Source organism: Manis pentadactyla, chromosome 11 (assembly GCF_030020395.1).
Source record: "Manis pentadactyla isolate mManPen7 chromosome 11, mManPen7.hap1, whole genome shotgun sequence".
Lineage (NCBI taxonomy): Eukaryota > Metazoa > Chordata > Mammalia > Pholidota > Manidae > Manis > Manis pentadactyla.
In genome coordinates, this window is record NC_080029.1 from 122029204 (window position 1) to 122042432 (window position 13229).

Here is a 13229-nt window from a genome sequence, read left to right on the forward strand (position 1 = left end):
AAAAATAAACAAACACATGCATGTTCTTATTTTTCCTTCTTTTTTACATGAAAGGTAACATACAATTTATATTTGTTTGTATTTTGTTTTTTTTACTGAACTGTAGGTATATCCTGAAATCATTCTACAGCAATTTATAGAGATCATCTTCATTCTTTCTTACATCTGTGTAATACTCCATTGAGGAATGTACCATAGTTTATTCAAACAGTTACATTTAGGTCACTTCCAACATTTTGCTATTGCAAAATAGTGTCATGCTGAATAACATGTATTTGCTATTTATTTGTATGTAAATAACCTGAAGTAGAATTCTTGGGCCAAAAGGAAAAAATATTTTTATTTTCCTCTACCCTCTTTTTTTTTTATATGAAAGGTAGCATGTTGTACAGACTATTCTAAATCTTGCATTTTTTCAGCGACTAGTAATTGTAGAGATCTTTCCATATTAGTGTTTTTTAAAAAAATAGTTGCAGAGCATTTAAAAAAATAACTACAGAGCAATGCATTGTATGACTGTACCATTTATTTACTCAGTCCTCTATTGATATTGATGGACATGTAGAATGTTTCCAGTCTTTGGTGTTACAAGCAACACAACAGTTAATGCAACTGTGTAAAGGTATCATTTCATGTGGGCCTCTATCATGCCTGTCTTTTTGCTTTTGTGGTCGGTGTTTGTTTTGTATATCTATTTGATTTCATATCACAGAGGGGCCACAGAAGATTATAATTGCCCAAACTTTTAGTTGGATCCAGAGGAATTTGACTGGAACTCTAGGATAGTTTTTTTTTTTTAAAGCAAATATTTAATTTAAGTATAACATAGGAAGGTGCACAAATCATAATTGTATGCTTGCTCTGTTTTCTTGAAGGCAACACCTCCGTGTAACCAGCACCCAGATCCAGGAACAGACCATTACCAGCGTTCCAGCCTGTGCTCCCGCAAGAGTAATACTATCCTGACTTCTAACACCACAGATTTATTTTGTCTGTTTTAAACTTTAGAGAAATCTCTGCCCAACTTTTATACTTGGTCATAGACCATTTTCTGATTTTGATTTATGTATACCTCCAACAAATTTCCATTCTATAGCAAACTTAATGCTCATTTTCTTCCTTGACCTTAACCTAACAGTCATTACTTGTATGTCTCCGTGTAGGTCTCCCACTGAACTCCCAACCAAGATATTCCCAGGGCCTACGAGGCAGCCCCGCTGGGGGTTCTCATGGACCCTGGCACTCAGCCTGTCTCTAAGTCAGGTTCTTGTCTTCCCTCCAACCCTGTGCCTCTTCTTGGGTGCTTCCTGTGATGGGGCCGTTGGTTAACAGCCCTACCATCTGCTCAGGGCTTTAAGCTGGCAGGGATTCTTCTTGATGGCCTCCCCCCACCCCGCCTCAAACTTCCCTCCTAAGGGCCCCAGGAATCACTTCCTGCCTGCCTTACCGCTCCAGCCTCACCCCTGCTGCTTCCTGGTTTGTGCTCTGCGTTGGCCACAGCAGCCTGCTGTCCCTTACTTCAGAGCGTGAGGCTCCTTCCCTCATCAGGGTCTGGCATGCGTTCCGCTCTCTGGGAAGGCCGCCCCATCCTGGCCAAGGCCTCTGTGTTGGATTATTGCTTACATTTAATTTCCCTGACTCGCCAGACCACGTTAGATCACCTTGTGACAGGCTGTGCAGTTTTCATAGCTGCCATCCTTCCGTTTTATATTACTTACTGCAGACGTTATTGACTATTTGATGTAGAGGGCAGGAACCACAACTGTTTCACTCATGCCGGGCAGATTACAGATCCCTAGTGAGTGAACAAATGACTGGAGGCAAAGGTGGGCTAGAGGGGGGCCCAGCCTGTGACTGAGGTCAGGGTTCTGCCATGTTTAGGGGTGAGGAATAGATTTCCTTTTTCAAAGATCTCTGATCCCCTCAGACCTTCTCTGTCATTTGCCTTTCCCTGCATGGGGTCCCCTGCCAGGCTCCTTTCCCACCCTTGGGTGAGGTTTTTTGAGGATAGACTTTGTGCCTTGAAGCAAATGGCAGGAGTGCCAGGAAGGAGATAGCTGGGGGAAGCTGTCTTTGCTGGGTTCATCCCACTGTGGGAATGTGAGATCCCACTGTGGGAACCTTCCAGCCCGCCTGGTCTGAGAGAGAGACTGGGTTGGGCTGGGCCACCATCTCATCCCTCTCTGGCTTTTCTTTCCCTCCAGTTCAGGACAAAAAGACGTGGGCAGGCCTCTGGGCTCGCTGGTGCCATCATGGCAGGTAAGGAGAGGGTGAGCCTGTGGGGAGGACGTGCATGTGATCACAGGGTGGGCAGGCCCATTTCCTGGTCCCCTCATCCCTCCTAGGCTTTGGAGGTCAGGTTCTTGCTGTGCTTTTGTCCCCAGGTTTTCCATGGTTCCCCACTGAGGCCTATTTATCTAAGACCTGAACCTGACAGGGTCTAGCCTTCTATCAGGCCTCTGACCCTGAAGACCAGGGATCGAGCATCCAAACGTCCCAGTGCTCCTGGCCATCTGACTGATGAGCAGCATGGGTGGCTCAGTCGCCATCCCCTCTGGTGTCTCTGCTCTCTAATACTCTGAGATTTTCCTCTGGTTTCTGAGTCGTTGGTTTCCAAAGGCTCAGGTACAGAATGCCAGAACTGGAGCGACCTTTTGGTACTATCTAGCTCAACCTCCACCCTACTGAGTAAGCTAAGGTCCAGAGAGGGGTGGTCACTTGCCCAAGAGCATGCATATTGGAGTGGAGGCTGGAACCCTTATCTCCAGACCCACCCATCCTGCTTCATCTGCCTGCAGCGGGCTCCCTGTTGAGGGTGCTGTACCCCAGACAGATCGCGTTAATTGTTTTTCTTCTGAGAGTGAGTGATGCTGCCTCAGGGCCTGTGGTTACTTTGGGAACCTCACTGCAGACCCCAGGAAGCAGGGATGGCTGGGTGAGACAGCAAAGTTGTCTGTAGCCACAGGGACCAAGGGAGTAGCCTTGGCCAGGGAAAAATGATCCGACAGGTGGTCATGTGGGATCGCTGGGGAGCAGAACTTCAAGGTGATGTCATGTGATGTGCCTTGCTCACAGAGAAGGTGAACAACTTCCCACCATTGCCGAAATTCATCCCGCTGAAGCCATGTTTCTACCAAGACTTTGAGGCAGACATCCCTCCCCAGCATCTCAGCATGACCAAGCGCCTCTACTACCTCTGGATGTGTGAGTGTTGTGGGATGCTGTGGGCCACGGCAGGACAGGGAGGAGGGCTGGTGGGTGCTGGGCACTGGGGTGGGTGGTCCTGCAGCCCCACTCAGGGCATCTGCGTGGGCTGAGGAGCCTTTTCCCACCTGACACCCAGCAGGCTCCTCTCATGACCCGCTCCCCAGTTACGCCTTAGTTTCTCTCAACCTCTCATCTAGGCCTCTCCTCCCTTCTCCCTCCCTAACTCCCATTCACAGAGCACCTGGACGGGGGTCTCTGTCTGCTGTGTAATACCTCTTCTTGCTAACCCTACCCTTTCCCACTGGAATTTTCCAGGTAAACTGGTAGCTGCCAGGACCTCAGATTCTAGATTAAGAAAGAAATCCTTCCCTCAAAGCCTTCTTGTTTTCTCTGAAAAACTGCTCACAGAAAGGAGCATTCAACTAGGAGGTGGGAGATGTAGGGGCAAGCTGGGCTGGTCACCCACTTCCCAAGTAGCAGGTTCCTCTCCTACAGACAGCGTTGGCTCAGTGGTCACTGTGGTTCTACGTAGCTGTGTTGTGCGGTCTGTACTTCTAATCTAGAGTTCTGACATTAAGATTTCAAGGTCGAGAGTTTAAAGGCCCCACTTTCTGATGGTCTGTGACAGGTTGGTGGGAAAGGTGTCATCTCAGGGGGCTAGGGCTTAGCTATGCCCAGGCTGTCAAAGGTACCTCTTAGGCATGTGCAAGGAGGGCAGGCTGGCTGTCCTGTCTTGGGTACCAGCCCCGAGGAATCCCGGATACTTGCAGTGTAACTGCAGCCAAAGACTGTCATCTGTAATGTTGCCTTGAGTGAAGCCTGCCCTCAGCTGCTTACCTGGGGAGATGACTGATCGTGTCAAGAAGGTGGTAGGGGAAGACAGTGTAGCACAGAGAAGACAAGTAGTGCCTCTGTGGCATCTTACTGCACTGATGGGCAGTGACTGCAATGGGGCATGTGGAGTACTTGATAATATGGGTGAATGTAGTAACCACAATGTTTTCCGTGTGAAACCTTCATAAGTGTGTATATCAGTGATACCTTAATAAAAAAAAAAAAAAAAAAGAAGGTGGTAAAGAATGCTGCCATTGCGGCAGGTCCTTTGTGGAGTGGTGGCAAGGGTGTGGGGGCACACAGACTCAGCTGCACATCCTCTGTTCATCGAATGCGACACAGAAGTGGGGATGGCAGCTCTGAGGAGAGTGGGATCAGAGTGGGAGCGCGGAACGAGCACCCACTGAGTCGGCCACTCTCTGTCTCTAGCCATCAGCTTTTCTCTATCTTCACGTCTCTCTTTGTGCCACTTAGATTCCATCACTCATTGCACTCGTCTTCTTATTCCGCGCCCTGCTCTGTCTTCCGGTGACACACTCCCTAGACCAGCACGACTCCCATCTGGACCCGAGCTGAGTGTTGCTGGGCAGAAAGGAGTCCCATAGAGAAGCCTGGGAGGACTAAACTCGCGGCAGCCAACCCCACGTGGACCTTCGGTGTGACCCAGAAATCTCACAGGCCGTGTTCCTTCGGATAGTGTCCCCCGCCTCTGTCCACAACACGCTCCCACTCTGATCCCACTCTCCTCAAAGCTGCCACCCCACTCCTACATCATATTCGATGCACAAAGGTGGAGGCCATCAGAGGCTACCTCATTCTCTCCCCTTCCCTCATCCTCATCTGCAGACCCACCCACACCTGCCCCGTCCCTTCCTTCTCTGTTACAGGGGGGAAGATCCCTTCTCCACCCAAGGGCCACGCCAGGATGTGCAGCTGAGTCTGTGTGCCCCCACACTCTTCCCACCACTCCAAAAAGGACCTGCCGCAATGGCAGCATTCTGTACCACCTTCTTCTTTTTTTTTTTATTTTTTATTAAGGTATCATTGATATACACACTTATGAAGGTTTCACATGAAAAACATTGTGGTTACTATATTCACCCATATTATCAAAGAGGGAGTAGAGTAATTGTAGCAGAGGCATTAGATCAAGTGACCTGGAGAGAGGTGGGACTGGGAAGAGAGATGCAAACCAATATAAACACAGGTTAATGTCTATTCTATGTAAAGAGCAAATAAATCAGTAACACTAAGGTTCCAGGAAACTAGGGGGCAATAAACAACAGCTGGAGGAAATACAGCTGAAACAGGAAGAAATGTTCACCCTTGCTTTGAGGGCCCTGAGATAGGTGTACCTGCACAGGTGGCTGCGTTGTCAGGCCAGACTTGGGGAGGACCCCACCTGACCCTGGACTCCTGGAACTCCGCCCTTCAGAAGATCTCATGCAGGAGCTGGATTTAAGGGTTATAAATATCTTGCTAAGCTCTCACGGTGCTCGCTAGATGATTTACTTCCAAGGAAATGTGTGTGTGTATATTGGAGGTGGTGGGGGAGTCCCATCCCCGCCGTCCCCCTGCCACAGTACCAAGCAGCTCTCAGGTACCAGCAGGGTGTTAAGACTAACCCCTCCACCCAACCTCTTTAGATGCGTCACAAGCCCCAGGCTGGTATCTGTGCTTCTAACCAACTGGCTTTAGATTGAAGATTCCATCGACCTCTTTAGATTGGATTAATTTGCTAGAGTGGCTTAGGGAAACATGTTTACCAGTTTCTTAAAGGATATGATATAGGATACAAATCAATTGCCAGATGAAGAGATACATAGGGCAAAATCCTGAACAAAATACTTCCATCCTCACACCTGGAACCTGCCTTAGTGGCACAGGGATGCATTCTAGTTCCCTAAGCGTGGAAGCTCTCAGAAAAAGGGGTAGAGAAAAGGGTACAAATAGCTGTTCTCTTGGGTTTTTATGGAGGCTTCATTACATAGTCATGATTGACTGAGTCATTGGCTGATTTCAACCACCAGCCCCAAGGTGGGTGGGTGGGACTGAAACCCTCTAATCACAGGGTTGGTCCCCTGGCCACCAGCTCCCCACCCTTGAGTGGGGTCCAAAGTCTCCTCATTAGCATAACAAGACATCCATTTCACTTTTATGACCCTGAAGTATTTTCAGGAACTGTGGATGAACACCAAATATATCTAGGGAATATATTTTGGTCATCCAAATGACCAAACATATTTCTTATAAATCATTATATCTCAGGGTTCTATTCAGAAGCTAAGACCACAGATGCCTGGCTTTTAGAGGCCAAGGTTGAGCTCACCTTCCTTTATTCAGCAGGTCTTCGTGGAGACTTAAAAGAAGGGAGCCTGATGTTAAAGGAAGGGAGCGCCCTGGTGTCAAGACCTGGGTGTGTGTTAGTGCCAGCATCAGACAAGCAGTCACCTGCTCCCCATGACGCAGTGATGCTGTGATTCCAAGGCTCAGGAAGCTTGTGTGGGTGCCAAGGAGCGGGAGCCTGGGTTTCTGCTCTCGGGAAACTTGTAGTCTGGTTGATGGGCTGGGATTTGTACTTAGGGAAACACGACAGCAGCCCAGGTCTGCAGAAGGTCGGAGGGATGGGTCATGAATAAGGTGCAGTAGTGAAGGAAGTCTTAGAGGAGGTACCGTGACACTTGTCTAAAAAATGGATTGGGGACTGAGATTCCAGCCACTGCCGCCTGCTCCGCTTAAGTGCAGAGCAGGTGGTGCAATGTCCCAGAGATGTTTCTACAAGGACTTTTGTTTTCCCCTTTCCATGACCCTTGCAAGAGAAGATGTAAGGTGGGTTTCCTGTGACTCATGCTTAGTGACTGCTATGGTTCTGGGAGGACCAGGGGCTGGGCCATTCTTAGAAGAAGAGCATTTCACCCTGAGGCTTTGGGGCTCTTCAGTGGGGCTTGGGGTGGGGTGGTTCTGAGGCTCTAGGTTCCTGCTCTGGAGACTCTTTGTTCTCTGGGTTTCTAAAATCCCCAGGGGCAGGTGTGGGGAGGGGAATTTATCTAAGCTCCCAGCTTTCTTTCTTACAGTCTGTACTCCCTCTTTGCATGCATGTGTCATGTATCTGTGTGTGTTCACTGACGTGGGTTATGGGTGTGAGTGTGTGTCAGTGCGGTCTGCCTGTGTGTCTGTATCATCTCTCTGTGCCTGTGCTGTTTACGTGTTTGATGGTGGGTCTCTGTTGATGGGTGTGTATGTCTATGTCTGGGTGCTTATGTATCTGCACAGGCCTGGGTGTCTGTGTGTGCGTCTGGTGTTTATTCCTGAGTGTGTATGTGCTCCTGGGTCTGCAGTGAACAGCGTCACGCTGGCCGTGAACCTGGTGGGCTGTCTCGCGTGGCTGATCGGAGGCGGGGGAGCCACCAACTTTGGCCTCGCCTTTCTCTGGCTCGTCCTCTTCACACCCTGCTCCTACGTTTGCTGGTTTCGGCCCATTTACAAGGCCTTCAAGTAAGTGGTTGGTGCTGACCCCAGCCCCTAACCCTGTCTCTTTACCCATCTGCCTTGTCTCTTCTCTCCATATTTTCTCACTTTTTTATTTGCTGTCCCAAAAACTCTCTTGTTTATCCTCCGCTCAGACTGCAAGGTAGAACTTGGGCTTCCTGGGAGCTCGAGGCCGGGCTGAGAGGCCCGGGAGGCAGCGCCTTCCTCTCGATTCCTTACTCACTCTCCCCTTGGGTGGTATCAATGTAGAGACCAGGCCGCTTTTTGTTTTGCCTTTGCTGGGCATCTGCATGTTAAATTGTGCCCATGGAGCCACCTGTCTTGGTGGGGCTAGCTGATTTCATGCCAAGTGGACCATCTATTCATGTGCCAATGGAACCAGCCATATATGTACTACTGACACTATGTGCTAATGATGTGATCTCACTCTGCCAAAGGGACCACCATGCATGTATTGGTGGGGCAAGCTGTCGCTTTGCCAGTAGAGTATCTGTGTCAGTGCCACTGGGGCCTCAAATATCTTTGCCAATCAGACCGTCCATCTGTATGCCAGATAAGTTACTATCTTGGTGCCAATAGGGTGTTCATTCTTGTGCCACTAGGACTTTCTGTCTCTGAGCTTAGGGGACCATCCAATTATGTACCAGTGGAGCTAGATAACTTGGTGCCAGTAAGGGTAGTCCATCCCCTTGACATTCGGGTTATTTATTCCTGTCACAATGGACCCATCTATTTCTGTGCCAGTGGAGGAAACCATCTATGTACTGTGAGTGGTCCATTCATGAGGAGATCTCTCCCTGTGTAATGTTGCACACACAAGCCTAACACACGGAAACTTGCAAAGATCCATGGGTAAATGCTGTCCTATTTTGGCCTCTCAGTTAAGGCCTTTAAATGTCTTTTGTGCATTGTGTACTCACTTAAACTTGGAAGGACTTGGGGGTCTTGAAGGCAGGGGAGCCCTGGCTTCCTGCCCAGGTGACGGGAGCCACCTCCTCTGCCGCAGGACTGACAGCTCCTTCAGCTTCATGGCATTCTTCTTCACCTTCATGGCCCAGCTGGCCATCAGCATCATCCAAGCTGTGGGCATCCCAGGCTGGGGCGTCTGGTAAGAGACTGGAGTGTCTGGGGTTGACCCAGGGCTGGCATGGGTAGTACCTTGGGTGTGTCCTTTGCCTACCTCTGTGTGCTAAGTTGCCTAGCCTAGGGGACACCATGAGTTTGTGTAAGTGTGAGAAGATTCAGGGTAGTGTCGTAGACAAAGCCATAGCCTCAGAAGGGAAGGAGAAACTTGCAGTGGTTTTTGGGAGTGCCAAGGGGTGTCAAGCATCATGGGAGAACCTGAGAGAAGGAAGCCTTATGTCTGAGGAGCTCATCTCCTGCGCCATGGGGAAGGGTGCTTCCTGAACCACTGACGCGGGCCCTTTGGATCTCAGTAGTTCCTTTGCAGTCAGTGAGGTGGCCCCTTGCTCTAGTGGGGTGGCTACTGGGTACTCCTCACCGTGTTGGACCGTCTCACAGCTGACCTCTCCCTGCAGCGGCTGGATTGCCACCATCTCCTTCTTCGGAACAAATGTTGGCTCAGCGGTGGTGATGCTTATTCCCACTGTCATGTTCACGGTCATGGCTGTTTTTTCCTTCATCGCCCTCAGCATGGTATGTGGCCACCTCGAGGGTGAAAGGGTGGCTTTGGGAAGGGGGTGTGATCTGTAGCAAGCCCACCTCCAAGTTACAGGAGGACCCAGAGCCCTTCCGAGGGACTCACTCTGGAGTGGCTTGGTGGACTTTGCTCCTGGTGCACAGGGCAAGCGTGGGGAGGGAGGACTGCTTTTCTAGGGACTTATCTCTGGCTCCCTTGTCTTTCCTGGAGGGGCTTCCTCTTCCCTTTGATTAACCCTTTCTTGTGCTCTTCCTCCTACAGGTTCATAAATTCTACCGAGGCAGTGGGGGAAGTTTCAGCAAAGCTCAGGAGGAGTGGACCACGGGGGCCTGGAAGAACCCGCACGTGCAGCAGGCAGCCCAGAATGCAGCCATGGGGGCGGCCCAGGGTGCCATGAATCAGCCTCAGACTCAGTATTCCGCCACCCCCAACTACACGTACTCCAATGAGATGTGAGCCAGCTAAGCCTATGGGAGGCAGGGCTGGGGGCCCGTTGGACGGGGGCTCGAGCCACATCATCTGTTGTGATGACCAAGCAGGGTTTCCCCTTCCCTTTTCTCCTCCCCAACTTTGTACAAAGAATCAGAGTTATATATATGTGTGTGTGTGTGTATGTATATATGTATGTATGTATGTATGTATGTATGTATATGTGTATGTGTATGTGTATTTCCACCCCGTCACCCGCTTGGATTCTGCTCTCGGCCCTTTCGAGAGCCAGGGGCTGCACGTGGCGCCGTCTGTGTCCCCCCGTGGAGTATATGCAGTGGAGGTCTCTGTTGTGGTGCTAGGTGTCCTTTTAGAACTAAACCAGCCCCCCACCCTCCTCTAGGCTGCCCCTCTGACCTTGGCCCAGGACCCCTCGTGGGCTCGGGGGAGGCACAGAGAGCCTGGCCCCCTTCCCAGGGTTATGAGCTGAATGAAACTTCCCACTTTAGGTTTTAGTGGGAAGAAACAGTATTTAGCACTCATGGGAGTGGGAGGTGAGAGGGTGGGCACAGGCAGGGGATCTTCCCTTGCTTGTGGTCCAGGCCTCCTCCCCAACTCCTCCTCCCTTCCTCTCTTTCTGCTGTCAGATTCCCTGTGGTCTCTTCTCTTGCCCAGGATCCCTCTCTTCCCCATGTGGCTTTTCTTTGTCTTCCCCAAGGCTGAGTGTCCCTCTTGCATCTGCTCCTGAGACTGAGCCCATTCCCAGATCGAGGAAGCAAACAGGGAAGCAGAGCCTTAGCCGTGCTGTGGAAGGGCACAGCCAGAGGCCCAGAGCCCATGTGGGTACCTGACTCCCAGGGAATAGAAGCGCAGGGTCATCTCCTTGACTCTCAGAGCTTGGCCTGCAGGGGCAGGCCCCCCTCTTCCCTGACCTGCTGCTGCTTCCCAGAGCACCCTTGAGCCCCTCTGCCTGTGTCCCTCCCCATACCCTCAATTGCTGTGGCTTCTACCCTACTGCCACATCTAGGTGGCATCTGCCATCCAAGAGGGCAGATTCTACTGTCTTTTCTGAAGAGCTAGATGGTGTCCTAGGCAATTTTCAGATATAAAGGTACAACTGGAGCAGAGGATATTTAAATAATTATTGGTCCCTGGTTGAGATCTGGCTGGCCCAAGCCCACAGGGCGATTACTAGATCTGAATGACCATTGGATTCCTGGGAGCAGTAGATGTTCTGTTGGGCCTTGTAGAGGGGACAGGAACAGAGAAGGCGTGCAGGGCCTCCTGATCGGGGAGCGTGCCTCCTCCTACCCCAGCTCGTTCTTGGTCGCAGGAAAGTTCTGGGCACTTGAACTCAGGGCCCAGGAAGAAACACAGATCTGATCCTATCCACAATCACAATGGCTGGAATGGGATTTCAGGTTAGGCAGGTGGGAGGGGAGCCTCTCTGACTTGTATCTTTTTCAAATCAAGGTTACTTGTTTGCTTCTGCCTACCAGGCTTGGTTCTTGGCCCTTCTTTGCCTTGTCAGAACCCCCTTTCTCTTCTAGGACAGTGACTTCAGGCCTGTGGGGCTGTTCTGCTCCAAGCATTGTGAGAATGTGGCTGGTAGAGGCCTGGCTCTCTGAAACCTGAAGGGGGTGGGTTCTCACCAAAGGAGCAGCTACCTATTTCCCACTCTCCCTTCTCCTGCCTGGGCCATTTGGCTGAAAAACCAAACACCACTTGGCCACGCAGGGCTAGTTCCAGCTTGGAACCTGACCCCTGGGCTTACAAGTACCATCCTGACCTTTGAGCTCCAGGTACTTAATTTTCCTGTAAGGGGCGCCAGGCCTCTGGAAACTCCTTTTACTAATGGTCCCTTAAGCTTGGGCCAGAGTGTGACTGGTTCTGTCCTCCGCGCTCTCTCCAGAAAGTAGCTGTCACAGCCCCTAGTAGCTGAAAAGACACCGTAGGTCTAGGCTTTTCCTCCCCTTCCCTCTCAACCACCACAGACCTCTGGCTCCCTTTCTCTTAGTTTCTCTGGTAGCACCAGGTGGCTTATGGTCTAGCTGCCAGCTCAACATCCATGACCTGTTGGGTGCCACCTCCTGTCAATTTCCTGTCCTACTTGCCTTTCCTCCTTCCTGGCTCAGGCCTATATGGCCATGCCCTGGCTCTGGCCCTGGGAAGGCCTGCTGCTTAGGTGTGACCCAGCTTGTCCCAGGCCCTGGGATGCTGCATCTCCAGGCAACTATGCACTTTCCTGGAGGGGGAATCCATTAGAGAAGTGGGGCCTGAGCACAGGTTCATCTCTGCTGGAAGGTCTGGCTTGGGTGTGGGTGGCTGAAGGCCCAAATCAGTTCTGGGGATTCCCAGGTGTGCAGCCAGCCGGTGACCTGCTTATGCATTCTGCCGGTGCCCACTGCTCCTTGTTTCTGGGACACACAGACTATTCTCCTAATGGCAGTTTGACCTGCCTCAGCCAATGTGTCTGTCTGTGGTAACTGAGTGAACCATAATAAAGGAAAATATGGCCCTCTGTGTCCTGCTGTGTCATGTGTCTTCCTGTAGGCCTTTGTGGAGCATCGCTGTGGGCTGTGGGGCATGGAGGCAGGGTGGGTCAAAAGGGTCTGTGGCCTGTCCTCCCCACTGGCCCCAAATCACACACTTCTGTGCAGTTCCTTCTCAGAGGTTCCTTTGAGATTGCCAGAGGCCTCCTGCCTGTTCGAAGGAGGAGTCCTAGGTTCTCTGAGGAGGAAGTAAAAGGCTGGATTAGTGGGCGAGGGGCAGTTTGGTCCAGATGGTCACTGCTGGAAAGAGCATGCATGGGCAGAGCAGAGAAGGCCTCACCTCAGCTGGCACCAATGGAAACTGAAAACCGACTGAGCAGCCTTAATAATCACAAGGTGTTCTAGGGCCCTGTGGGTGCTGGAGATTGAAGGCAGTGGGGCGCACCCAGCGTGCTTCTTCCTGCTTCCCCTGGCCCGTGCTGGGTCCTCCATCTGGATTGCTGCTCTGGCACTCAGTCTAAGCTGCTGGTCATCCTACAAGATTCACCTTGAGTGACTGTAAGTCCGGAGAGAGGACATCCCGGGGCAAAATACCTCTAAAACCGAAATCAGTCAAAGGGAGAAATAAAGTTTAAAATCCGTTTATTGCTCACAAACTGCAGTCCAGGGCCTTCTCTCTTTCCTGTTCCAGCAGAAGCAAAACCGGCCCCACCCCCCTCACCTCTCAGGTTCAGATAAGCCCTCCGTTGCCCAGGTAATTACCCACTGATATGGAGATAAACTTCTCTCGACCCCTGAGGAATGATGAAAATGTACCAAAGCCATACTTCCCTCCACCTCTGAAAACCTATTGATATGCAGATGTACTAAAGCCAGGCGAGATATTCTGGAAATGTTACAATTTTACCCACAGACTCCTCTGAGAGGGCCTCTAGTTGTTACCTAGGCTTCTCTGCTTCGTCATGGAGGACCTTACTCTGGAATTTCCTGTGTCCCTGCTTATCTCAAAAGCCAGGAGGAGTCAATCTTTATTCTGTGTATTTAAAACATTGAAGAGGCTCAGTAAATATTCAGTATTAAGTGCCCCAGTGACGAGCAGTAACTGTGGGATGGGATGT

At 50.8% G+C, this 13229-nt stretch overlaps 1 protein-coding gene across 1 annotated transcript; it reads left to right on the forward strand.

Moving 5' to 3' along the window:
- The first annotated feature begins 1773 nt into the window (after positions 1–1773).
- On the forward strand, positions 1774–12137 carry SCAMP5 (secretory carrier membrane protein 5). Its single transcript, XM_057489058.1, has 7 exons — positions 1774–1798; positions 2068–2259; positions 3076–3204; positions 7380–7536; positions 8537–8638; positions 9069–9186; positions 9452–12137. The coding sequence occupies exons 1-7, from the start codon at positions 1774–1776 to the stop codon at positions 9644–9646; spliced, it is 918 nt and encodes a 305-aa protein (XP_057345041.1). The 3' UTR covers positions 9647–12137.
- The last annotated feature ends 1092 nt before the right edge of the window (positions 12138–13229 follow it).

Coding starts and splice junctions, on each gene's coding strand:
- SCAMP5 (XM_057489058.1), top strand. CDS start 1,774: ATGCCGGGCAGATTACAGATCCCTA. Junction 2,260..3,075: donor CGCTGGTGCCATCATGGCAG/GTAAGGAGAGGG, acceptor CCTTGCTCACAG/AGAAGGTGAACAACTTCCCA. Junction 8,639..9,068: donor ATCCCAGGCTGGGGCGTCTG/GTAAGAGACTGG, acceptor CTCTCCCTGCAG/CGGCTGGATTGCCACCATCT.